Source organism: Micropterus dolomieu, linkage group LG08 (genome assembly GCF_021292245.1).
Source record: "Micropterus dolomieu isolate WLL.071019.BEF.003 ecotype Adirondacks linkage group LG08, ASM2129224v1, whole genome shotgun sequence".
NCBI lineage: Eukaryota > Metazoa > Chordata > Actinopteri > Centrarchiformes > Centrarchidae > Micropterus > Micropterus dolomieu.
The window spans coordinates 1,414,649-1,440,923 of record NC_060157.1 but is presented as its reverse complement, the minus strand read 5'-3'; the positions used below and the strand labels follow the sequence as shown (position 1 = coordinate 1,440,923).

The 26,275-nt window shown below is 43.7% G+C and overlaps 2 protein-coding genes across 5 annotated transcripts in view; both read right to left on the bottom strand.

Annotated features, from left to right (window-relative positions):
• Positions 1-13,716: 13,716 nt before the first annotated feature.
• On the bottom strand, positions 13,717-19,827 carry lhfpl4b (LHFPL tetraspan subfamily member 4b). 2 transcript variants are annotated; one of them, XR_006825872.1, is made up of 8 exons: positions 19,749-19,827; positions 18,499-18,719; positions 18,040-18,244; positions 17,407-17,486; positions 16,904-17,051; positions 15,789-15,826; positions 15,499-15,699; positions 13,717-14,974 (listed from the first exon to the last, which is right to left on the bottom strand). XR_006825872.1 is itself a non-coding variant. In XM_046055300.1 (7 exons), exons 2-6 carry the CDS (start codon positions 18,715-18,717, stop codon positions 15,798-15,800), a joined length of 681 nt encoding a protein of 226 aa, XP_045911256.1. In that variant the 5' UTR covers positions 18,718-18,719; positions 19,749-19,827; the 3' UTR covers positions 13,717-15,699; positions 15,789-15,797. The 2 variants fall into 2 exon arrangements, 1 of the variants encoding a protein (XP_045911256.1); XM_046055300.1 differs by having other exon boundaries at positions 13,717-15,699.
• Positions 19,828-20,349: 522 nt separating this feature from the next.
• hdac6 (histone deacetylase 6) overlaps positions 20,350-26,275 on the bottom strand; it is a 27,311-nt gene continuing 21,385 nt past the window's right edge. For all 3 annotated transcript variants that reach the window (XM_046056883.1, XM_046056884.1, XM_046056885.1), the window contains exons 23-29: positions 24,722-24,899; positions 24,505-24,641; positions 24,179-24,403; positions 23,940-24,065; positions 23,712-23,858; positions 23,504-23,632; positions 20,350-21,695 (exon numbers count right to left, since the gene is read on the bottom strand). In XM_046056883.1, the coding sequence (XP_045912839.1) occupies positions 21,627-21,695; positions 23,504-23,632; positions 23,712-23,858; positions 23,940-24,065; positions 24,179-24,403; positions 24,505-24,641; positions 24,722-24,899 (1,011 nt within the window). In that variant the 3' untranslated portion in view covers positions 20,350-21,626. The remainder of the gene's footprint in view (positions 21,696-23,503; positions 23,633-23,711; positions 23,859-23,939; positions 24,066-24,178; positions 24,404-24,504; positions 24,642-24,721; positions 24,900-26,275) is intronic.

The following is a 26,275-nucleotide window of genomic DNA, read 5'->3' as shown; positions in this document are numbered from 1 at the left end:
TTTTTTTGTATTATTCTTTACACTTGTTAAAGCACTTTGTAACTTGTTTTTGAAAAGTGCTCTACAAATAAAGATTATTATTATTATTATTATTATTAAATACTCAGTGCTCTGACAGGGCAGAGCAGATGAAGTCTCCCGTCCTCTGCCGTCACATGCGATGGGGGATGAAAACCTGCAGCACCGTGGACCCTGCCAACCTGGATGGGACCTTAGGGACATCCAGGGGTGCAGGATGGCTCTGACCCTCCCCGGGGCAAACTCCAGGCATTGCAGAGACACCAAAAGTGCCTGGAGTGCAAACACATTCCACTTCAGGCCGTACATCCTTCTCGTGGACGGGGCTCCGGAGCTGAGCAGCGTCTCGACTGTTCCTGCCGTGAGGCACGCCTCCAGGAACTGGGCCCCCTCAGGGGCCAGACCCACAGTCTCCATAGGGCGGGGCAATGGTGAAATACCTGGTCCTGAGACAGCAGGTCCTTCCTCAGAGGGAAGCAGAGCGACTGGGGGAAAGGCATACAGCCGCAGCCTCGGCCACGTCTGTACCATGGCATCCAGCCCTAGCGGGGCTGGGGGCGAGAGGGAGAACCACAGAGGACAGTGCTTCGTCTCTTGAGACGCAAGCAAGTCCACTTCTATGGGGCCGAACTCTTCGCATAATAACTCCACCACCTCGGGGTGGAGTCTCCATTCCCCGGGCCTCAGCCCCTGTCTTGACAGCAGGTCTGTTCCCTGATTCTGGGTCCCAGGGACGTACATCGCTCTGAGGGACAGCAGTCTCTGCTGGGACCACAGGAGGATCCGATGCGCCAGCTTGCATAATGGGCGCGAGTGCAGACCCCCTGTTGATTCAAATAGGCCACCACCACTTAGTTGTCGGTCCTGACAAGGACGTGGCGACTGCGGAGAGCGGGCAGAAAAACTCCTCAGAGCTCTGAAAACCGCCAACATTTCCAGGCAATTATGTGCCAAGAGAAATGATGCTCCTACCATGAGCCTCTCGCAAAGCGGCCGTCCATGACCGCGCCCCACCCTGCGAGTGAGGCGTCTGTCGAAAATAATTGTCCGGCGACATGACGCTCCCAACACGGGACCCTGGGACAGGAACCAAGGCTTCCTCCATACTGACAGGGAACGAAGGTACCTGTTCGTAACCCGTATCAGACAGAACGAATTTTCCCTCGGGGAGAATCCGTTGGATTTTAGCCACCACTGCAGGGCTTTCATGTGCAGCAGGCCAGACGGGATTACGCTGGATGCTGCCGCCATGAGACCCAACACCCTCTGAAAGTGTTTCACAGAGATGGTGCAGCCTAGCTTCACTCCGGTCACAGAGGCCAAAATGGACCCGACGTGTGCAGGCGACAGGTGGGCCCGCATCGTCGTCGAGTCCCACACCCCCCCAAGGAACGTAGTCCATTGGGCAGGCGTCAGCACGCTCTTCTTCGCGTTGAGCCACAGCCCCAAACGCTGAAGGTGGGCGAGGATGACATTTCGATGCCGAACCGCTAACTCCCGAGACTGAGCCAAGATGAGCCAGTCGTCGATGTAGTTTAATATGCGGATGCCCTGGAGCCTCAGCGGGGCCAGAACTGCATCCATGCATTTGGTGAACGTGCGAGGAGAGAATGCTAGGCCAAACGGAAGAACCCGATACTGGTACGCCGCGCCCACGAAGGCAAACCTCAGGAAATTCCTGTGAGAGGGACGGATGGAGATGTGGAAATATGCGTCTAACAGATCTATCGTGACAAACCAATCCTCGGATTGGATGTGACTGATGATGGCAGGGATGGTGAGCATCCTCAACCTGAATCTCCTCAGAGATTGGTTCAGGGGCCGCAGATCCAAAGCCCCTCGGGGCTGGTGGCCGGTGTTCTGCGTAGGCCCTCATGGCACCCTGAAGCAAAGATCCAACAGGGAAACCCCGACAACCCACGGTATGTGAGTGAAAACTCCTGCCAACTTCGGCCCCTTGGGACAGGCAGATTGGCACGTGTCTGCTGGAGGCCAGCGCATCTCGGGTGCAGCGGGATAACAGTGCCTGCTTCCTGAGCTTCCTGAGCTGCCACAAGGGACCTCGGGTCCTCTCGGGAGGGCCGGTGTTATGCGTAGGTCCCCGGTGGCACCTTGAAGCGGAGAGCCGCCAGGGAAAACTCGCCGGCGACCCACGGTGTGTGAGCCAGATCGTTTCCCAGCTGCAATCCCTCGAGGCGGGCAGACTGGTGAGAGCTCGCTGGTGGTTAGGGTGTCCAAGTGCCAAGACGGCGGGAAAACAGCGCCTGTTGCCTGAGCCGCCACAAGGGAGGGGACCTCGGTCAGCCTTTTAGGGGGCTGTGGGCGAGAGCGCCGCCTCGCGTCCCGATTTTGTTGAGGGGGACTACAGGAAGCGACACTTCGCTTCCGGCCGAGCTTGTCTCTCTTCAGCCGTCCTGGACCCAGACCGGCGGAGGAGATATTGCTCAAATGCCTCTCACAGCATCCACCGCCTCACCAAACAGGCCAGTAGGAGAGAGGGGCACATCTAGGAGAAAAGCCTTCTCCTTCCCCTGGATGCCCGAGAGGTTGAGCCACAGATGGCGCTCCTTAGCCACCAATTTTGTCGTGGAGCAGCCAATGCTTGGTAACACGGAGCGTTTCAGTCCGTAGCTCTACGGAGCTAAGTCAGGTCATCCTCAGAGGGACCTCCCCCTAGGTCATAGTCTTGAGAAGATCGGCCTGGTACGCCTGCAAACCATAGTGTGCAGGCTTGCATCAGCTCGACCCTCTGCCATATAGGCCTTGCCCACCAAAGCAGATGTTTCGTCCGACACAGCTTGGTGGGGAGCGCCGACATCTGAAGGAACGAAGCGAAAGATAAGAGAAAGATAGCTCGCGAGCGCTTCCTCCCCCCAAGGTATCGTTCTGTTCTCTTTTTACTTCCGCCGTGCTGCTTAGTTTTTGTCACACTGCTGTAGTCCAGCAGAGGGGACACAGTCAGCTGTGCAGAGCTACTTTTATTTATTTTTTTTTTGGAGAAGCTGAGAACGGACTCCCGAACGGGGAAGAGAAGAGGCGGAGTCAGCAGACAAGGAACGGGGAAAAGCCTCGGGCGCCCCATGACCAAAGCCGCCGCGCGGCCTCAGCGAACGCCAGGGGAGCCACGGGGAGAGCGCCTCCGGCCGTCTTCAGAAAAGAAAGCCGCACGGGACCTCAGCACCCTCAGGTGTAGGGCCTCGCAATGGCCGCAAGCAGCCCCCTCGAGAGCTGCCTGGGCATGCGGCATCCCCAGACAAGAAACACACAGGGCATAAGTGTCCCCAGCTGTGATGTAGCGCGGGCATGGAAAAACACACCGCCTGAATTGTTCTAAGCCATCTCCTCTGCTTCTCCTTCCAGGTAACTAGATCTTCTTGTGGTAGTCTCAAACATGCCAGAGTGCCTGCTGAATAGAAAAAGTCCTGTGTGTGTCCTGTGTGCCGGCGTGCTTATATACGCCTCCAGTTACGCCGTCACAAACTACCGTTCTAGCAACACCAATAGGATTGGAGTAGTTTCATTCATGTTTCAGCCCTACCACGCCCAGAGGCGTTCCCATAGTGTCGTCACCGACGCAGTTCGAGTTCCCTCAAAGGGAACAGCTCCTCTACCAGCAGCAGCAGAGGGAGGAGGACGAGGACTGACTGATACTGATGTCTGTGCTCTTTATACTAAACTCAGTATTTTGATGTCAGGAATAAGGTTTATTTTACATGTTCCATTTGTTTCCAGTGAGATACTGATTTTATTTTGTTACTTTGCTGCTGTGAAATTTACTTTTGTTGTTGCTCTGAAAACAGTTTGTTATAATACAATATTCAATTCGATAACAATTATTTAGTACTGAAAAACTAGTATAGATAAAGAACCGAACGAATAAATAGTATCAATAAAATTCTAACAATGTAAAATAAATACAATATAAATGGTGAGTTTATGATTGTTTATCACTCATAGTTAACAAGTCCATCTCTGGGATGGATCTCTAATGCATTTAATTTACTATTTTTAAAGATTAAACCTCACAATTAACTTTAATCTTGTTATTTTCAACAAAGTTTTGTGTTATGAACTGCCCAGAGAACCTGATATGGAGAGGGCAGAAAGAGAAGTGCCTGTATGCAAAAAAAAGTCACACTGCACCAAAGAGTAAAATGTAGATGTACTGATATTCTGTATGGGTGAGTACTGGCCCACCTCAGTCACTGATTACAGTGATTTTAAAAACTGGTACTTCCTCCTTTTGTCCAGTAATTTCATTTAAAATTTATAATAGCCTTGAATAGAACAGTTGCTTGTTACTATTGTCCTTTGGATGCTCACTGATGTCCAATGGATTCAATAAGCACACATGTAGAACCAGCGTAAATCTCCCCCTCCGCTCTATTGATGATGTCCCCCACTCTAAATCACGCAATACCATTATAAACTCAGACAAGAGCTAAAAAAAGAGGAATACTAAAATCGCAATATTCAAAAACTGTAAAAGATATGAAAAAGATGAATACAACTTTGAAAGTTGACCTTCCTGTGACCAATTTAAAGTATAAATGAAGTCACATAAATGAAGGGACATTTGAAAGATGAGTAGTTATGAGGAGGATCTGAACCCTCTGAATGGTAAATGTTTTAGATTTACAGATTACGCATTTACTCTCCGATAGGTTAATCTGTTCACACACATAATGTCTAAACAAAATGATTTCCATAACAAAACAACAGCATGCTTTCATCTAACTGCGGCTTAAAACACGGCTCTGCCCCTGTAGATCACAGCCTATCCATCATGCTCGTGTAAAACAGTGAACCAACTGCAAATAACTAAAGCCAGAGAACCATCAAAGAGACAAAACCTTCCACCTTCTGCCCAACAGACAAAGAGCCTGGAAACATACCTGAATATTACTGTAGAGCTGAGCGAGGCGGTCGGCAGGAGGGCTTTGTTGGTATGATGTCAGTGATGGTGAAGCCTCAAACTTTAAAGGCAGCCTTGTACACCTGTCTGAATGTGATTGGATTACAACATTAATTAACCAGTCAACCAATCAGAGAGCGTAAACAAAACATCTGATGAACACGTCAGTCAAGTGAAAACCTGGGCGTTGTATCTGTGGCGACGAATCCCTCTGCATTAATACGATGACAAAAGGAGCAGAACCCTGAAGAACCTGATAAACTGGTGTCTTATAAATAACTTTTTATATCCTAGCAGAGTAACCCCAACACACAACATAACAGCTCAATTCTCTCTCGAACTCTCTCGAACACTGACGTCAAGCATGAATACTGTAAGGTGAGGGAGAGGGAGTGAGGCAGCACGAGCACAGAAGTGGACTGTACTAAACAGCGCGTTTCTGGCAACATCAAAACTATATAACTGTGACACTTCCTAAAATGTAATATTAAAAATAAAAGGTGTGAGCCGTATCCTTAGAAAGCCATTTTGCGTCTTTCTTGTTCATCCAATGACCGCGTCTCTGAAAGGGTTACACTTCAAAATAAAATACCCTGTGCCTGATCATAAATCTACAATAAACACAAAAAACAGACAAAAAGAGAAACCATTTCACTATGTAGCTGCTTAACCAAGGCAGAAGCACAAAATCAGGACGCATAACATCGTTTGTTGCAATTATTTCTAGGACAAAAAGTAGATGATGTGACAGGGCTACCGTACATATTCATGTTTAATATGTACAGCACACACAGATACGTAACTTTAAATCTTCCTAGTAAATATAATACATGTTTTGTGTGTTTATTGTGAAATCCAGTGAAGACAAAGAACAGACAAGCCTTCTACCATCACACGTTCAAGTGTGAATGCTTCACATACCAGCCTCATGATGAAGTGGAGAAGGTATCACCTGAAGCGTCAAGTTAAATACTCCACATTAAATACTTGGAATATTTTCTATTCGGTCTGTTCATTTCTCACAATGAATACATTTTAAATCGTAACAGCGACGATAACAAGCTCTGCAGACTAACATCCTAAAATATCTACTTTGATCAAAACAAAAAACAGCAAATTTTCTCTCTATTGTTCATTTTTTAAATAGTTTAATGCACAAAAACTACAAAACAAAACTGTCTTCCAATATTATCAAAACAGGGTCTTTCCAAACACAAACTAAAAATTCTTTCTGTCATGAAAATGCCTTCTGAAAACATATTAAGACACACATTTGGGTTAAACGTCTTAAAATAGATGTATAGACGAATCCTACCTCTCTGGGCGTTGCTACAATGTTTTGTGGCAAGGACAGTTATCCTCCTCCCACTGCCTCTCCACAGAGGGGCCCCAAGGCTCAGTACTAGGGCCCCTTCTCTTCTCAATCTACACCACCTCACTGGGGCCGATCATTCGCTCGCATGGCTTCTCTTATCGCTGCTACGCAGAAGATACACAACTCTACCTATCCTTCCCACCAGGCGACCCCAGCGTCTCGGTGCGGATTACGGACTGTCTCTGGGACATATCTGCATGGATGAAGGCTTGCCACCTTCAACTAAACCTCTCTAACACTGAACTCTTGTTCATTCCAGCCAAGCAATCTATCGACCAAAACATCAAACCACAAATTACTCCTCAACCATCACTCCAACCAGGGTGGTGAGAAACTTGGGTGTCATGATTGATGACCAGCTGTCCTTCTCAGACCATGTTGCTGCTGTCTCTCGGTCGTGCCGCTTTGCTCTATACAACCTAAGGAAAATCAGGCCCTACCTCACTCAGTACGCCACCCAGCTTCTGGTACAGGCCGTGGTTATCTCTCGCCTCGACTATTGCAATGCCCTCCTAGCAGGTCTTCCAGCTTGTGCAGTGAAACCCTTACAAATGGTTCAGAACGCAGCAGCGCGTCTGTTTTTGATCAGCCCAAAACCCTGAAGAACCTGATAAACTCGTGTCTTCTAAATAACTTTTTATATTCAAGCAGAGTAACCACAACACGCAGCATAACAGCTCGATTCTCTCTCGAACTCTCTCGAACACTGACGTCAAGCATGAATACTGTAAGGTGAGGGAGAGGGAGTGAGGCAGCACGAGCACAGAAGTGGACTGTACTAAACAGCGCGTTTCTGGCAACATCAAAACTATATAACTGTGACACTTCCTAAAATGTAATATTAAAAATAAAAGGTGTGAGCCGTATCCTTAGAAAGCCATTTTGCGTCTTTCTTGTTCATCCAATGACCGCGTCTCTGAAAGGGTTCCATCCATCCATCGTTAACCAATCCCAGCTGACATCAAGCGCGAGGCGGGGTACACCCTGGACAGGTTGCCAGTCCATTGCAGGGCCACACATAGACGAAGAACCACTCATGCTCACACTCACACCTAAGGACAATTTAGGGTCACCAATTAACCTAGACCACTTGTCTTTGGAAGGTGGGAGGAAGCCGGAGTACCCGGATAGAAAATGCAAACTCCACACAGAAAGGCCGGGGCAACCAGGGTTTGAACCCACAACCTTCTTGCTGTGAGGCGACAGTGCTAACCACCGCACGACCGTGCCACCCTCTTTGAAAGGGTTACACTTCAAAATAAAATATCCTGTGCCTGGTCATAAATCAACATAAACACAAAAAACACAGACAAAAAGAGAAACCATTTCACTGTGTAGCTGCTTAACCAAGGCAGAAGCACAAAATCAGGATGCATAACATCGTTTGTTGCAATTATTTCTAGGACAAAAAGTAGATGATGTGACAGGGCTACCGTACATATTCATGTTTAATATGTACAGCACACACACATACGTAACTTTAAATCTTCCTAGTAAATATAATACATGTTTTGTGTGTTTATTGTGAAATCCAGTGAAGACAAAGAACAGACAAGCCTTCTACCATCACACGTTCAAGTGTGAATGCTTCACATACCAGCCTCATGATGAAGTGGAGAAGGTATCACCTGAAGCGTCAAGTTAAATACTCCACATTAAATACTTGGAATATTTTCTATTCGGTCTGTTCATTTCTCACAATGAATACATTTTAAATCGTATGTGAAGGACGCATGTCACTCCATTATTCAGTGACCTCCACTGGCTCCCCGTGGCCTCCAGAATCAGATTCTAGTCATATGTTCCATTAGCACTTACTAATATTTATTGCTGCCTTTATTAATATGTATGGTCAATTGTAGATCTCGTGATGTATTTGATGCTCTGTTAATGATTGCATGTTGTTCCTCAAATGTGTCACTTAAAAGCTTAAATAAAAGCGTCTGCCAAAAGAGTAAGTAAGTAAGTAAAAGAGTACATCTCATCTGAGAGGCATCCACAGAATGACGATTTCAAGCTGGCTGACGGAGAAAGCACTTGAGGGAACTACTTTGTACTTCTACTCCACTAAATGTATCTGAAAACTTTAGTTTTACTTTTCAGTCCAGAGTTAACTTCTGTTGGTTAATGTGAATATTGATTTCCCTTGATAGCCAGAAGTGTTCCTCTTACCAAAATAAAGGTAATTCGTTATAATCATTCTAATGCTCTCTAAGCCAAATGCATCGCTATACTGCTTTTGTCTTGAATGCAGGATTTCAGTCAGGTGAAAAACCAGGTAGAAACCAAGGTTATTATCGTAAACGAAGACGAACGAAATAACGAAAACTATATATGAAAAAGCATGAAATAAAACTGAAATAAAAATAAAAACGAGGCTTTACAAAAAAAAACGATAACTAACTAAAACTGTATTGTAGGTTTGCAAAACTAACTACAACTAACTCAAATAAAAGGGTAAATGTTCTTAGTTTTCGTTTATTTATTTCTTTACTTCAGACGGCCGAAGCCTACATTTCGAGTGGATATGAGGCCGGGGAAACTGATGCTGCGGCAGCGCGGTTGATCTGGCCGGACCGGCAGCAAATAGCAAAGTCCGATAGGTACCTGTTGGTGAGCTGCGGGTGTGTTATGCTTTTGTCCTCCGCCTGAAGAGCTGGCACGCTGCGTGTTATGCCGAGTTTTGCCTGCCTGCTTAGAATTGCATGCACCTCCAAATACTGCTTTTAAACGCTACAATATTCTTTGTGGGGTCAATCAATGGTGTAAAATGATTTGAAGTATATATTTTATGAACGTTTAGAGTCTTTAATATTTTAAGACACTTAGTAGAAGCACCATTACTTGACATTCAGTAAATATATGTGGTGATTAACCCCGTTATGTCAATGTAATCAATGAGCACAGCAAAGTGTCTGAGAAGGACCTAAAGAGGTGGACGCATAATTCGGCAGATCAAACTTTGTAGGCTCCCTGCCAAGATTTGCATCCACCTTTTTTCTCAGCATAAATTACCGTTATCACCCACGAGGTGCATGCAATTCTCGGCAGGCAGGCAGAATTCGGCACAACACCGGCCACGATTGCTTTATCCGTCAAGAAAGCCCGGGGTCAGAGTCGCCGGTCGCTGGTGGGATTTGAACATGTTTTCCATTATCTTTTATACATACCTGTGTACAAAATAATATGAACGCAACAACTGTATAGAGGTGTGTTTAGAAATGTTCCCCAGGGCTCTCTCCTGGGGCCCTTTCTGATCATCATCTATTTGCTTCCTTTTGGCCATATCTTTGCGTAAAATTAACATCCAGTTCCACTGCTATGCGGATGACACACAGCTCTACCTGTCCACCAAACCTACCACATCCCTCCCACCCACCTCCCTCTCTGATTGACGGAAATCAAATCCTGGTTCTCCTGCAACTTCCTCAAACTTAACAGTGACTAAACCGAGGTTCTCCTCATTGGCACCAAATCCACTTGGACTAAATCTGACAGTTTTTCTCTTACCATTGACAACTCCACAGTTTTCCCCTCCCCTCAGGTCAAGAGTCTGGGTGTGATCCTCAACAGCACACTTTCATTCCAAGCTCACATTAATAATGTCACTCGTCCTGCATACTTCCATTTACGTAACATTGATCGCCTCCGACCGTCTCTCTCACCCACTAGTACAGCCATTCTTGTTCACACACTGGTCACATCCCGCATTGATTATTGTAATTCTTTTCTCGTTGGTCTTCCTCTCAAATCCATACATAAACTTCACCTGGTTCAGAACTCTACTGCCCGGATCATGACCAGAACCCTTCTATTACTCCTGTCCTTCAGCAGCTTCATTGGCTTCCAGTTAAATACCGCATTGTTTTCAAGAATCTGTTCCTGACCTTCAAGGCCATTCATAACCTCACTGACCTCCTTCATATTAACACATAGGAATGCACCGAATGTTCGGCCACTGAAATTAATCTGCCGAAAATAGCAAAAAAAAAACCTCTTCAGCCTAATAAGTCAAAAGACCAATTAAATTTTACTCTGTAGTGTGGAAGCATTTTAAAGTGTCGCAGAAAGACGCACAAATCGCCATTTGCAGACGCTGTTCTGCTAAATTGTCTCCTAGCACATCCACTCCATCTGTGGCAGACTTCTTAGAAAAACTGAACTAGCTGTCTGACCCGCTTTGAGTGTTTCTGTCACTCGTTTCTAACAAGGCAATTAAGCTAGCCGCAACTACATTTGGAGTGCACACTTTCACACATTCAAGCCTTTACGGTAAGTGAAGCGGCCCAGAGCGAGCTGACAGGCAGATTAGAGACTTTATCCTGTCAGTTTGTCTCTTTACAAAGACAAGTGTTGCAGTATGAGAGTCCTACCTGAAGAGAGGCTGTGAAGTCTTCATGTTACGCCGTACGATAACCACATACAACATTATTTATCAAATTGGGTCGGACTGGATGAATTTAGCGCGAGGAGGAAACACATGTGACAATCAAAATAAGGCGTCTGTACAGTATGGAAATAAGATTAATTGGATTATGTTCACAGAAATTATAAAACATGTGTCCATTAAAAGTAAATGGACACATGTAATTTACTTTACACAGGGGTAAAAAGCACTTATTTATAAAATATATATATTCGGTTTGATGTTCGGCTTCGGCCAAGAATTTTCATTTTGGTGCATCTCTATTAGCACCCCCACCTGTAGGTCTTAGGTCTTCTTCTTCTATTCACCTCACTGTATGTCCTGCTCGTTTGACCACCATGGGGTTCAGAGCTTTCAGCCGCTCTGCCCCTCGTCTCTGGAACTCTCTTCCAGATATCCACAACATGGACTCGCTTTCCATTTTTAAATCCCACCTGAAAACACATCTTTTTAAACTGGCATATCCCACGTGATCACTCTTTTTCAATCTTGTTTCCAGTTGTTGTGTACCTTAAATTTTATACACTGTAATTATAGTTGTTGATTTTATCGATTTATTGCTACACTGTTGTTTGTTTTGTGAGGTGACTTTGAGTGTTCAGAAAGGTGCATATAAATAAAATGTTTTGTTATTATTATTACTCTACCGCCAACTCCCGCAACATGTGTATCCACTCCCAGACATTGAGCAAACATTGTGACATGCAGAATAAAAAAAGAACACAAATGTTTGGGCTATGCTAAACGCCCGTGTGATGGAAACCAGCGAGGCTGTGCAGTGAGTAATCCTCACTCCCAAGACTTTAGAAGACAATACTGGCGATTGACATCAGTGGTCACGGGGTTTCGCTTCCTCATCAGTATGTTTTTTAACCGCCCACTCCCGCACACTTTGTGTGCAGCTCTCTACAACAGACTAACTGCTTTGTATCTGAGGCGACACATTCCTCTGCATTAATACCGTTGACATAAGTGGTCGAACCCTGAAGAACCTGATAAACTGGTTTCTTATAAATAACCACAACACGCAGCATAACAGCTCAAACTCTCTCAAACACTGAAGTCAAGCATGAATACTGTAAGGTGAGGGAGAGGGAGTGAGGCAGCACGAGCACAGAAGTGGACTGTAGGGGAGGGCGGGGGCGTACCATTTTTCAGAAAAACCTGATTTTAAAAGATAATGTTTCAGACAGAGGTATATTTTTGCTGTGGTCACTAACTCACAGGTGTGCTCTATCAATATCAGATGGTGTTTTGTACAAATGTAGAACGACTTCCGTATAATTTCACTTTAAACATAAGTGGCACATTGTTACTGTCGACGCCGTCAGCTGGGACAAAAGTAACACAACAATATAGATGTTATGCTAGATGTTTTTGTGTAACCACCCTTGTATTTAATAAATCAACATGTCTGTGACCTTGTTAATGTGTAACTGCAAACATCTTTTGTCTTAAATCTTAAATATCTTTAAATTAAGTTTTTATTTTAAATATTCAGTTTCAAAAGTAACCTGACAGCCCAAACTTGAATTGTTTAGAATATTTCATATTATATTAAGGATATATTATAAATATATAATATAAATATGCAAATATGTGCACCTGAAACAGGGGGGAAATGGTTAGATGGAGACTGTTTATGAACCTGACATGATTAAAATAAAATAAGACTTTACTGATCCGCACTGGGGATATTTGCATGTTGTAGCAGTTTCAGAAACAGTGAAAAAATGAAACATAATTTAGAAAGATAAGACAAAAATGAAAACAAACAATAAAATTAAGATAAAAATTAAAAAGCTATTAACAGAATATGCCTATACCAATTTCACATTTTGAAATGAATTTAAAATTGTTTTAGTAAGAACAGTATGAGTGATCTGCATTTTGAGTGCTTTTTACCAACACCTACTACACTGAGCTCCTAGCAGCGGGACAAAAGAAACACTTGTTACTTTCGTCACGACAGGAACTCCAGACATATCAACACGATTTATTTTTATACTGAAAAACTCTCACAGGTCAAACTTCAGGGTGTGTTAAAGCACTAAATAACCTTCGAACAACAGTCCCGCTTCAGAAATGTACTTACCGTGCTTGAAAACAGTTTTCTGAAGACAGCCGCGCGTCTCTGAAAGTGTTACACTTCAAAATAAAATACCCTGTGCCCTGATCATAAATCAACAATAGACACAAAAAAAGAAACCATTTAACTATGAAGCTGTTTAACCAAGACAGAAGCACAAAATAAGGACACATAACATCGTTTGCTGCAATTATTTCAAGCGTGTATATGTGACGCCTGACATGAGATCGGGTTGTACAGCTACATGGTATTTTATACGTTTATCCCCTAACATACAAAGAACTTCTACTATCACATGACTCGGCTGAAAGACCTTGCTTTCAGAAGTGGGATTCGAACACACGGCTCCAGAGGAGACTGCAACCTGAACGCAGCGACTTAGAATTGAACTCAGATCAATGGATTAAAAGTGCAGAGTGCTAACCATTACACCATGGAACCACTACACAGAGACGGGAGGCAGTTTCTCAGTGTTTAAAACTGACTCAGACATTCCTTTGCTTTCTATCAGGTTTATTTTGGAGCGGCTGTTCTGTGGATCAGGACTCACCTGGTCAGGTAACAACATCAGATAATAGTTAAATAGGAAAAATATTCCAAAAGGTCACGTCACCTGGTCAGGTAAAGTTATACATCACTTGTAAAATAGTCAAATAGGTAAGTTCTGACAGCAAACTCTACCTAATTAACTAACCAGGTGGATAATTTACCTGACCAGGTTATGTCATCAGTTTAACTTCAAATGAAGTATTTACAGGTAATGTTACAAGGTAACATCACCTGCACTCGTTGCAGGACGACCTGCTCTGTCTCTGATTGGCTGTTAACAGATGATGTCACACATTCAGAGAAAACACACATACATACATACATAAATACTGTTTATGTTACTGTCTGCACTGACATGCACGATACATTCTGTAAATACAAACAACAACAATCTGCATACAAACATTCTACAAAATGTTATAAGATTATAAAATTGTTATTTTTCTTTTGAGGCTAAACTGTACGGAGACACATGAGGGACAATATTTATCTTCAGTTGTGTTAACTTAAGAGGTTTTTCTCACCCATGAAGCAACACTTGATTCTTAAGTTTAGTCATGTGACATCTCACGTTTAACATTTAATTAAACAAATTCAAAAATGTGTAAATGTCCAGAGTGCAATGATGCTGATTGTTGATATATGTAGTTCTACACGGTCACACATGCTCTACAAAAATAAAAGTTTAAACAGTTAAACAGGCAGAAACAGTTCAAGGCAAAGTTATCTAATAAACAACTAACAGCTGTTCAGCCTGGAAGACTCGCTGAAGGGAAAAACTGCATAATCTACTTTTGTGCTTCAGAGGTCAAAGGTCATGCTAACAGGAAACTGAGATTTTCCTTCAGTTCTCTTTTTCTGTGTCAGATGTTTCAGATCACCTTCATCTCTGTGATTAGCCTAGCTTAGCACAAAGTCTGGAAGAAGGAGAAACTGTTAACCTAGCTTAGCACAGTCTGAAAGTAGAACCCAGGTGCTCTCTGGATCTTAAGCTAATTCTAAGCTAAGCGGACCCTGACGTTAACTGGACATCTAAGCTAACTAAACCTAGAAGCTAACTCTGAGCTAACCAAACCTAGAAGCTACTTCTAAGCTAAAAGGGCCCGGAGATAAATCTAAGCTAACTTGGCCCAGGTGCTGCCTGTATCTCAAGCTTATTCGCGTTATTGCGTTGTGTGTGAACACTCTGCAGCTCTCCAGCGACAAAACCCCCGCGAGGAAAGCGTTGCATGGATTAAATTCACGTTTGGTCTGAATGCCGCATAAGCTAACTAAACCTACAAGCTAACTCTAAGCTAGCTGGACCTAGCCAACATGTAAATTGAACAGATTTGGAGTAGATGACATATTAGTGCTAAGCTAAGCTAAACAGAGATCACAGACTTTAACTCAGCTGGCTGCTTTGAGGTTCAGATTTAATGTTGACATGTTTTAAACTCACAGAAGATGATTTTTATAGAACATGTTGAGCTTCTGTTTGGGGCGTCGCTGCAGAGCCGCCATGCAGACAGAACTAACTGAAGCTCTTTCTCCACCATCATCTGTTATTTTTTTTTCCCATCAGACCACCTCTCCTCTTCCTACCTTCACACTAGCATAGCCCTGGGAACATGAATTCAATATTAGACAATCATATTTAAATATATATTATTGTGACGTTATGCCAACAACAAGAAATACATTTTGTTGTACTTAAATTATCAGTACAAACACATTGGCAATTCAGTCTCGTGGACGGTTGGTTATCAAGAACCGGTTCCAAGTTGGAGACCAAATTTCTAAGAAGAAGATGAGCAAGGAGGAAGTGGATAAGAACCGTATTTCTTTTCAATCACAATCTGAATCAGAATCGATAAATTGAGCTGACTCTCATTACAGTACCACACCTCTAAAGTGTTGCGGTTGGTTCAGAACCATTATTTGAATTGTATGTTATTCATGCTGGAGGCGCTACATCTTGTCCAAACCTTCTTGCCTCAACACATGAACACAGACAGACATAATAAATACTGTGCGATGCTATAAACCACCAGCTGAGCCATGTCACAGGTTATATTTTGTAAATGCACAGCTGAACACTTTACTAAAGTTAATATAGACCTTCTGTATCCTCCAGTGTTCTGCACCTTTACTGTCTTGCATCTCCTTTTCTTTCTTCCCGCTCATCTTTATCCATCTTTCCTCACGACGGCATTAAAGAGAAAGGAGAGCAGGAGGACTGGTTCATTCTTCTTCTGGCTGATGTTGATATTTGTCTCCTATAATGATGAAGATGATGATGAAGGGTAGGAGATATCAGGAGGAGGAGAAGTGACGACCAACCGCCGCTGAGGAGGAGGAGGAGGAGGAGAAAAAACTGTGAGTTTGTGAGAAGCTTTAAGGAGGCAGAGTTACAGTAGAAGAAGAACAGACTCACCTGGCGGCTCTACGCTGACATCAGCAGACCTGTGGTCACTGCACAAACAAACAGGCTCGTTATTTAACTGACACCCCGACTGTTAATGCTAAGCTAACTAGATCTGAAGCTAACTGGACATGAAGCTAAATGGATTTTAAGCATATTCTACACTGCAAAAAGTAAAATCTTAGTAAGATTAATTATCTTAATTGAAGGCAATTGTTCTGTTGGCAGATAATTTTGCTTATTTTAAGTAATATTTCCCCATTTTAATGCTTTTTGTCCTTGTTTTTGAGAGCTCTGTTTTTGCAGTGTAAGCTAACTGGATCTTAAGCTAATTCTAAGATAACTGGATTAAATTCAATTCAATTTTATTTATATAGCGCCAAATCACAACAGCAGTTATCTCACAGCGCTTTTCATAAAAGAGCAGGTCTAGACCGTACTCTGTGATGTTATTTACAGAAGCCCAACAGTTCCCACCAAGAGCAGCACTAGGAGACAGAGGCAAGGAAAAACTTCCTTTTAAGATCTTAAACTAAAACTAAGCTAACTGGATCTGAAGCTAACAGGCTCTTAAGCTAATTATAAGCTAACAGGACCTGAAAATAACTGGCTCTTAAGCTAATTCTAAGCTAAGTGTACCTGAAGCTAACAGGATCCTAAACTATATATAAGCTATGTGGACCTGAAGTTAACTGTCTCTTAAACTAATTATAAGCTAACTGGATCTGAAGTTAACTGTCTCTTAAGCTAATTATAAGCTAACTGGATCTGAAGTTAACTGTCTCTTAAGCTAATTATAAGCTAACTGGATCTGAAGTTAACTGTCTCTTAAGCTAATTATAAGCTAACTGGATCTGAAGAGAACTGGCTCTTAAGCTAATTCTAAGCAAATTATACTTGAAGCTAGGTGGCTCTTAAACTAATTCTAAGCTAAGTGTAACTTAAACTATATTTAAGCTATGTGGACCTGAAGCTAACAGGATCTTAGACTATATCTAAGCTATGTGGACCTGAAGCTAAATGGACCAGAAGCTATCTCAATTCTAATTTGACTCAGAAGTTAACTCCAAGCTAACAACACCTGGAAACTAAAACCAAGCTAACTAGACCCCACAGATGTCCCTCACCATCCTTAGTGTCTGGGGGCAGCAGGGCGTCCTGTCTGTTGGCAAGGACGAAGGCCAGCGTGGCCAAGATGGCAGCGTCCAGAACACCCAGGATAGCCAAGATGTAGGCCCAGTGGACCGAACAGTTACCTGGAGAGAAACTGCCCACCTGGAGACAAAAATACAGAATCAGTGTCTTCACTACAGGACAATCCAATGTCAATATCATTAAGACGGGTATTATTCTTAATATTTTATTTCCAATTACACAACATAATGTGACGTCGTTATGTACATGCAGAAGATCAATGATCACCAAAATTTTCCAAGCAAATATTATTTTTCATGTACAAGCTAAAGATTTTTACCCACTTGTTTCACACAGGTTCAGTTGTGATGCCGACTTTGTATTTGTTTGTAATGTAGACATTTAAGGGTAATTTTCTTTTGATCTGTGCCAAAAAAGCTCAGAAGGGGATCGATATGTTTTATTGGCTCTGAATTCTGAAGAGACAAAAACTCACAGAGTCTCCACACAGAGCTCTCATCTCTGGACTCTCCCACGAGTCTGGAAATAGAAGACAAGCCAACGCCAGACAGAAACCTGGGAGGACAGACAGAGAGAGAGAAAGAGGTGAAGTGTGATTAATAATGGGTTCACTTACCTAAAAGGGTTTGACACAAGCAATGGCCCAATGACCCGGAGCAGGTAAAAATGTATGTCAAGCAAATTTTAAGCGACTTTTTGAAATGTCTTCAAAACAAAGAAAATGTGAGTTAGACATAATTACTTCTCACAGACCTGGCTAGCAAACTACTGTAGCAAGCTAACCGCTAACATGCTAGACAGCCAGGAACATGCTAGTGGTAATCTGTCACAGTATCTTTCTGTTTTCTCTGGATCATTTACTCCCCCAAAGTATTTTTTCTGTGTTGTACACTATTTTAGCATAAGCTTGGCTGAGTTAGCATGAGCTTAGCATGCTTGTTAGCTTAGCTCAGTCTCTAACCGTATGATGTCCTCCCGTCTCCTGACAGTTTATACTCTGACAGAGAAGCTTCAGTAAAACCTAAAGGTGACGCACAGCTAAAAAGCTACGATAGCTTCCTCCATTTTGGACTCTCAGACTCTCCGTCCAGTAGAACCAGTAACTTACCTGCCGTGAGCTGCAACCATGCGCAGATCTTGTACACGGTTGCGGCGCTGCAGAACCTGAAGAGACAGAGACAGAGTACGCTGGTCCACACCGCCCACAGAGAAACTCCCACCAACACCGCCACCGACTGGAAGGACGGCAGAGGAGACAGACTGGACAGACCACCACGACAGTCTGGGACCGGCCAGTCCGACTCCACACACACCTGACAACACACAGGTATACGGGGACACACAGAGACACACAGGCATATGGGGACATGTGCCTTTGTAGCGTTATCTAGTACAGGAACTAAAAACAAAACCACTGTCAGATTTATTTCTTTACTTCAAATAGTTTGTTTCACTTTTATTGATAAAAGAGAAAAATATTTTAGGATGAGGACTAATTGTTTGACAAGTAGCTTAACTCTGATTGGACAGTGCTTGTTTGGAGGGGGCGTGGTTTCATGTTTCTCACCTCAAACAGTCCCAGGGTGCCGCTCGGCGGGGCCGGTCCCACCCCCTGGTGGCGGGTGTCTCCGGTGCCGATCCAGGACGGCTGCACCAGGACGACCACCTGGATGATGGCGAAGCAGAGCGAGCAGACGGCCCAGAGGACGCCGACCGCGCGGGCGCTACGGACAAACTCTGTCTGATAGAGGCGAGAGAGGTCGACGAGGGCGGGCGACACCGACATGACTGAGAGAGAGAGAGAGAGAGATGTTTTTATTCCACACTTTCAGCCCGACTGAAGTGAACTCGTTCAGTGACTGACATGTTGATACTGATGCAACAATGTACTGCTGTAGCTGTAAATACTTTATATACTATTATTTAAATGTTTAATATACACGTAGCTTCATTCAGTGGGTCCTAACCTAGGGGTCTGGCCTTTCCAAAGGGTCACCAGATAAATCTGAGGGGTCGGGAGACCATTAATATTTTTTTGTTACTTTTCTCTAATCTTGCAGGTAAATATTAGTTTGACGTTTTGAATCTTCGCTATTTAAAGAAATCGTTTAAGAAGAAAATTCTCTGCCGATCACAAACCAAACTGTTCATGTCGGACTGTGTTGTTGGATTAATGAATTTATCACGTCGTTTTTATGTAAAATCTCAATCTGTAAACTGAAGCTGTCAGATAAATATGTTCCTGGAGTCCTAACCTGTACCGTGTACGTTATTTATCGTTTGTACTGTGATTTTTAATGACGTGGTTTTTAACCAGCCTGTGAAGCCAAAGGCACATTTCCACATTTGTGGACAATAAAGATCCTTTAAATAAAAATCCAGTAGATCCATTAGAAGAATAAAAAGTACTTCAAGTAAAGATTCAGACCAAAACAGCCAGAGCTCTGTGGGATAAAACGACCATTAAATTTAATAAATAAAAAGAATATACATGTTAATTATAATGTAGCTGCAGCTGATGTCGTTCCTTCAGTATGTCGCATCAATCCCAGCTGGCAGCCAATCAGCATCAGGTACAAGCAGCCTTCTGATGGTGACATCACCACCTCCGTGTTGTTTACCGAGGACGCTCACACACACACACAAACACACACACATGCACACACAAACATGCGCGCGCGCGCACACACACACCGTTTAAAACCGTCTGTCCGGATTTAAAAACGATCTGATCTGAGATCTGAAACGTGTCGCGCGCATCAACACGATCAGCTGGAAAGAAAACCGGAAACAAACCTTCAGCTGGAGGAGACGCACCTGTCTGCAAATCTGTCCGTCCGCCCGATGGTCTGCAGGATGAGAGGATGAGAGGATGAGAGGATGGGGGGGCTCTACATACCCGGATGTGCAGCATCTCTGCAAACAGCATCCTGTCGTTATTATAATAATAATAATAAAAAACTGAATATAAACACAAAAACAATCACGTCTGTTTACATAATAAACACCAACAGCTCAGTTTATATTCAGTTAAATCAGATGGACTCCGCCACAGCGCCGCCTGCAGGCTGCCTGAGGACCTGCAGCAGGAAACATCTGGACACGCTGAACCTTACACAGATGTTTAATCTGCATATTTTACACAAGACTTCTGTCTGCTAAATCTCAGTCTGTCCACATACTTTTGGCCACGATGGGTCTCATCACAAGGTTCACTTACCGTTTCCGGAGCTTTCATCCACCACCTTCATCACCAGATACAGATTTTATTATAAATAAATAAAAGTAAAACGAAACAACACAAATAAACAGATTAAATTATGAGTTTAGATGCATCAAGTTGTTTCTTTATTGTTAATGAGTGATTATTGATTATTGATCGGGTGCTGGAGGAAGAAGATGACGCAGGAAACAATAATACATACAAACCACGTTTTTAATTATAATAAAACACGTACAGACAGAATATTGCACACAGACTTCCTCGAATCAGCGTTTTTTTTAATACCTGCCAGAGTTTCAACATCTCTCATTTGACGGACAGCTGCTTTGCTTCGAGTCCCGCCCCCTCTGACACTAACCAACCAATCAGAGTCAGAGCTGTCGAATCTGTTGCAGGAAAAAAATAAAATAACGCCTCTTATCTCCACCGTAACACTATCTGTAAACCAAACGAAGCCCCAACACAGAAACATCAAACTGCTGAGTTTTAAACTTTTCTAATTAAAGGTGGCAGAATAAAAAACAAAGCTTTCAGTGTGCAGCTACGCACTTAAATGTAAAAGCAGAAACTCGGTTATGAACGTTGTAATTCTGCAGGAGAGGAAACACTCGAGCTGCTCCTGGTACAAAGAGAAAGTGCAGATTTTGTTATCTGAACATGAAATCATAACTTGATTATAATCTAGTGGCGACTCTCTCCAAGCGGTTACATCACTGTGGCCACGCCCCCACTCTGAGTGGCCGCTTGCTGGTGATTGGCTGGTTGATCGGCGGCTCCCCGCAAAATGATTAAATAGTTAAATCTTCACATTTAACAAGAAACAGAATAAGCTTTTTTTCTTTGAGTCATTTTTTTTCTTCACAGAACGTTATGACTCAAAATCAACTCGTCTTGAGTTTTTACCGTTTTCATTCTCTTCTACTTGTTTTAAGTCTTTTAAACTCTAAAATGTCTCAATTTTTTCACGACGTGTTTGATTCGTTCTCGTTTCAGGATACAAAGAAAGAAAAACGTCTCTGAGAAACAGGAAGTGACCCGTTTTCAGGACGATTGATTTATTAAACACTGAGGAGCGAATCAGCAGACGACAGAAAGACTTCTATTGTGTCATCACAGAAATTAAAACCCTCAGTTATTGAGTTATGGCCTCTTGGTGAGTTTCAGTCTGCTGGTGAACCGACAACCTGCTGACAAGTGACTGATGATGAAGAGGATGAAGATGATGAGCCGTTTAAAAAATAAAAAATGATTCTTCATTTGTTCCTTTGTATTTTTTTTTTTGCTTGTGAGTTTGTTTTTGGAAACTGTGGGACACCGTAGACGTCACTGGGTTCAACTACGTTTCCCACAAAGCACCACTGCTGCTGGCTGCGGTATTCATGGAAACGCACTCAAAAGTCCAATCATAGTGAGGGATGATACACACCCTCATCATCTTCTTTATCTCCTCCTCCTCCTCCTTCTTCCTCCTCTTAGCTCCACGGAGGGATCTCTTCTCCAAACTTTGCCCAGTGAGCAGCGTTTTTAGCTTCAAACAGAGTCTGAACACAAAAACAAAAGCAGAGAACAAAGATGGAAAAGAAGTTTTAAAGATCCAGTTTTGCAGTTTATTTATGTAAAAACAATAATAAAAGAGTGAAAACACAGTAAAGTTGAAGATATTGCAACTGTTATCAATACATAAAATCCTCGTTTTGTGAATATTATTGAGGATTACAGCAGCGCACAGTGTTTAACCAAGCAGGAACCTCCGGGTCTGAAAAGTGAAGCCTTAAACCTGCGTCCTCTCCAGCAGCCAGCAGGGGGTGACTCAGTCGCTAGTTTCAAGTCTTCTTCAACACAGCATGATGTTCATTTAGTAAATTATGGTCCCATTTAGAGGAACAGAGACCAGGCAGCAGGGGAGGCTTTAGGGCGGGGCTACAAGCTGATTGGCGACCTGTCAATCAGGATAGAGGCGACTCGTATCCGCTGCTCTGTGCACATTTAACCAGCGCCGCTGAAAAAGCTCTTCAGGAGTCGGCTGCTCGTTTTTCAGTATGTTTTGTTTTAAGCCTGTTTGTCGCTAGCTAAAATTAGCATCCCAGCTAATGTGAATTACAGATGCACCTTGCTAACCAAGCTAGCTAGCTCCACCCTCTCATCCAAATATGGTCACGTCTGGTTCCAAAAAATCAAGATGGCGACGGCCAAGATGCCAAACTGGAGAGAAGGGTCCGGCTGCAACCTTCAGACAAACGTGACGGAAGTTGAACTTCCATATATGGTTTGTCCCAAAAGCTAACGCGCACAAAATGTAATGACGTTTATCTCGGGCCTCTCGGGCCACGCAGAGCCGTTAAATATAAAAAAAAAGAGGGGTAAAAAAGGAGGTGTCAACTGTCAACGTAGTAATCAGTGTACATTATGCGTTAATATTTACTATACTATAATTATATATTACTATCATAGTATATTAATACTATAATTCCTGTAAATACTTATTTATAATAGTCTAATGATAATAATAAAGCAATGTTTCAATTCTTACCACTGTTGTATATTTTATTTGTTCCAAAGTGATTTTAAGTTTCAGGAACCAAGAATATTCTGTAAGGTTACATCACGAGCCAGATGTGTCTGGATTTAGGTTAAAACTTTACAGCATTACTGAGAATTTAATTACAGAATAACAGCGGTACGAACATTAACAGCATCGTTCAGCTGCTGCTGGACTCTTCTCGCTGTGTTGGCTGCAGTGGTCTGTGTGACCGGAGCTAGCTGGCTAACTATTCCTGACAGCCCCTCAAAGTACATTCCTCTCACGCTAACCCTCACAGGGCCTAAAGTTACTGATTGTCTGCATGCCGACCGGTTGCAGAGGGTTAACCTCCATCGTGTTGCTGTGCAGCTTCCGGTAACGTTACTGCAGCTGTATAATGACACCCGTCGGAGCTGAACTCCGAAAACCTTTGAACACATTTTCGATTCGCCGTCAATTTTCGTAAAAACTGTCAATATTCAAAATCTACACAGTTGATTTTTCGCCTCAAAACGGTTTGCATTAGGATCCATACTGTATGTGAGCCGAGATGAATGGCATCACATTTTGTGCGCGGCGTCTTCTGGGACAAACCAGATTTGGAAGTTACACTTCCGTCAGGTCTGCGGGCTGCGGCTGGATGTGCTTGAAACTGGAGGCTCCAAACGGTAGTCCACAAACCAACAGGGGACGTCACGGAGGCCACGCCCACTTCTTTTATACCATCTGTGGTGTTAAGGTGTTTTAACTGAATACAACTCATTTGCACATAGAAAGTTAGAAACGTTTCTCTGACTTTAGAAAGAAGAGAGAAAGAGTGAAAGTCACCTGGTTGTGAATGTAGGACTCGCACAGGTAACACCACACGGACAGATCAGAGAAGCTCAGCACCATCGGGTGTTCAGACACAACGCCGTGAGTCACCATGTGCTCATTAACATACCGACCACAGAACACCTGAGACAGGGAGCACAACAGGTGAGACACAGCGTGACAGGGCAGACAGAGAACGTGACGGACAGGTGAGACACGTCACCTGGTAGCAGGTGAGACAGGTCCAGTTCTCAGCGTCAGAGCCGCAGTCCTGACACGGCAGGAAGACATCTATACCTGAGGGGGGGAGGGGCTTAACGGCATCCAGGTGAGGACACCAGGGCAGCGGGTCCACCACGTACAGAGGAGTCTAAAGACGGAGGCAGAGAGGGAGGCGGGTCAGTAACACAGAATCAATAATCAATAAATGACATAATTAATATTTACTGACGTCCGTCTGTCCTCCACACTTCAGCTCCAGAGACGTCAGAGGCTTCGACCAACCACACGCTCCCTCAGCCTCTGGCTCCGCCCCCGCTCCACCAGAGGGGGCAACGGACTCTGACGCTGCAACAGCCTGCGAAGGGTTAATAATCAATAAGACATCTGATAAACAAGTTAATGAGCTCGCACAGATCGTGGGAAGCAAAGCATTGTGGGAAACCGCAGGTGTAGAGACTGAAGACTCACTTGAGGCTGCGGCAGCGTACTCTCTGCTGATTGGCTCTGCTCGGGCGTCACTTCCTCTGACTCCGCCTTCACTTCACCTTCACAGGTGACCTTCTCTGGGCTGAGGCGGACCTTCGGCCTGGCCCCGCCCACCGCAGTGGAGGTAGCGGGAGTGTGACCGCCGGAGGTTTGACTGATATCCAAACCGGCCAGTCCCTGCGTGAGCTGCTCCAGGCCGCGCTCCGTCTGATTGGACAACAACAACAAAGAGGAGGAGACACAACATCCGGGTTCCACTCTTTTTTCATCTTCTTATCTAAACATGTTTTTCTCGCGCGGATCGTTACCGTTTTGTCCTCCGGTCCTGTAGGGGGCAGCGGAGGTTTCTCTGTGCTGCTCTGCTCCGATTTCCTGCCTTTTCCTTTAGAACTACGTTTCCCACGATGCTTCAGGGCGGGCACGGACGCCCGGACAGACTCTGGGACTGAGTGGAGAGAGAGGAGGTTTCAAAATAAAGCAAAACAGAAAGTCACAAAGTAAAAACAGATGAGAGCCTGAACTGACTGTGGATCCTCAGGGACCGCCAGTAGGGGGCGTGGTGTCGGATGACCTCGTTGATCGTTGCCACGGCGCTGTGATGAGGAGGGGGGAGGGGCGTAACCAAAGAGGGAGGAGGGTCTCCTAGCAACACGCTGGTGCACATCGCCATGGAGTCAGAGATCGACGATAAGTTATAACCTCCCTGAGAGAGAGAGAGACAGAGTTACCGTTAATATAGATTAGGACGCCCTTTCGCCGCCAAAACACTCCTGACCCGTCGAGGCCTGGATTCGTCTAGACCTCTGAAGGTGTGCTGTGGTACCTGGCTCCAAGATGTCAGCAGCAGATCCATTAAAGGTTCAGTGTGTAAGATTTACCGCCATCTAGTGGTGAGGGTTGTGAATTACAACCAGCGACTCACGGTGCATTCAGGTGCTCCTCGGATGCTCCCGTTTCCGGAGTTGTGCAGTAGTTCGTGTTCATGTGCCCAGAATGTGGAACCGACATGGACGCAAAGAGAGTTCTGCTTTTTGCATTGTGTCAACATTATGTTATTAATTGACATTTAGAAAATATATTTTTGACATAAATGTAAATCGAGTCAGAATTTCTGCATCGCGACGCATCTGAGGATCTATTTTTCCTCCCTAGTTTCTCCCAGTTCTGCTGGAGAGCTGATTCAGGCAGACATTTCACAGTTTGATCCTGTGTTGTGGATAAGACACTGATTTCACATTTTGTTGATTTAAGTAATTAAGTAAAGCAATCTTCAGTTGTAAGCTGTATATCAAGAAAAGACTATTTACCGTGTTAATGGTTATGGTGCTTCCTATCCATGTGACGCATCATGAAAGGGTCAGGGTTATGGTAATTATTCATTGTTACCACGGAGAATACACTGCTTTGTTTCAAGTGACAGACTGAGATGCTTTTATTTTGACAGGGAAGCTTTAATTCTGCAGTTTCAAGGAAGTAGCTGTTTTTTTGTTGCTAGCTTCAGTAGAAGCGTCTATGATATTGTGTTTAGCAGGTGTTTCCCCCCCTTGTCTGTAAAATGCAGCATGTTGGAGAATACGAACGACACCTGTTCTGGTGATTAAGAAAATCACCAAGGATTTGACGAACTGAACGTCCAACGCTCCTGTTCCTGTGGGAGGAGTTAGTGACCGTCTGAAAAGGTCAATACGATCCGTTTCAATCATCAATATCTATTTTGTTTTTCAACATAAAAACTGCCTGCATAGATAATGACCACCCTTAAACATTTCACACCTGTGCGTTTGGAAAAACTTATTTTATTAATTAATAAATTCATTCATTAATTATGCACGGGGGGTGAATTAACTTTCACCTCCCAAACATATTCTTTACAGGCCAAAATAGTAACTCGCCTTTTTATGTCACGTAAACATTTGTTTCAGTACTTTTAATTGAGATAATAAAGTATTCTGTCAAATACAACTTAAGACATAACAGTAAATTGTTTTATAAACATACAAGATGCTTATTTATGATTCAGCTTAAACCTCCTCAATAATAAATTTTTATGCTCTGCTTCAGCCTCATTTTTGCCCCCCC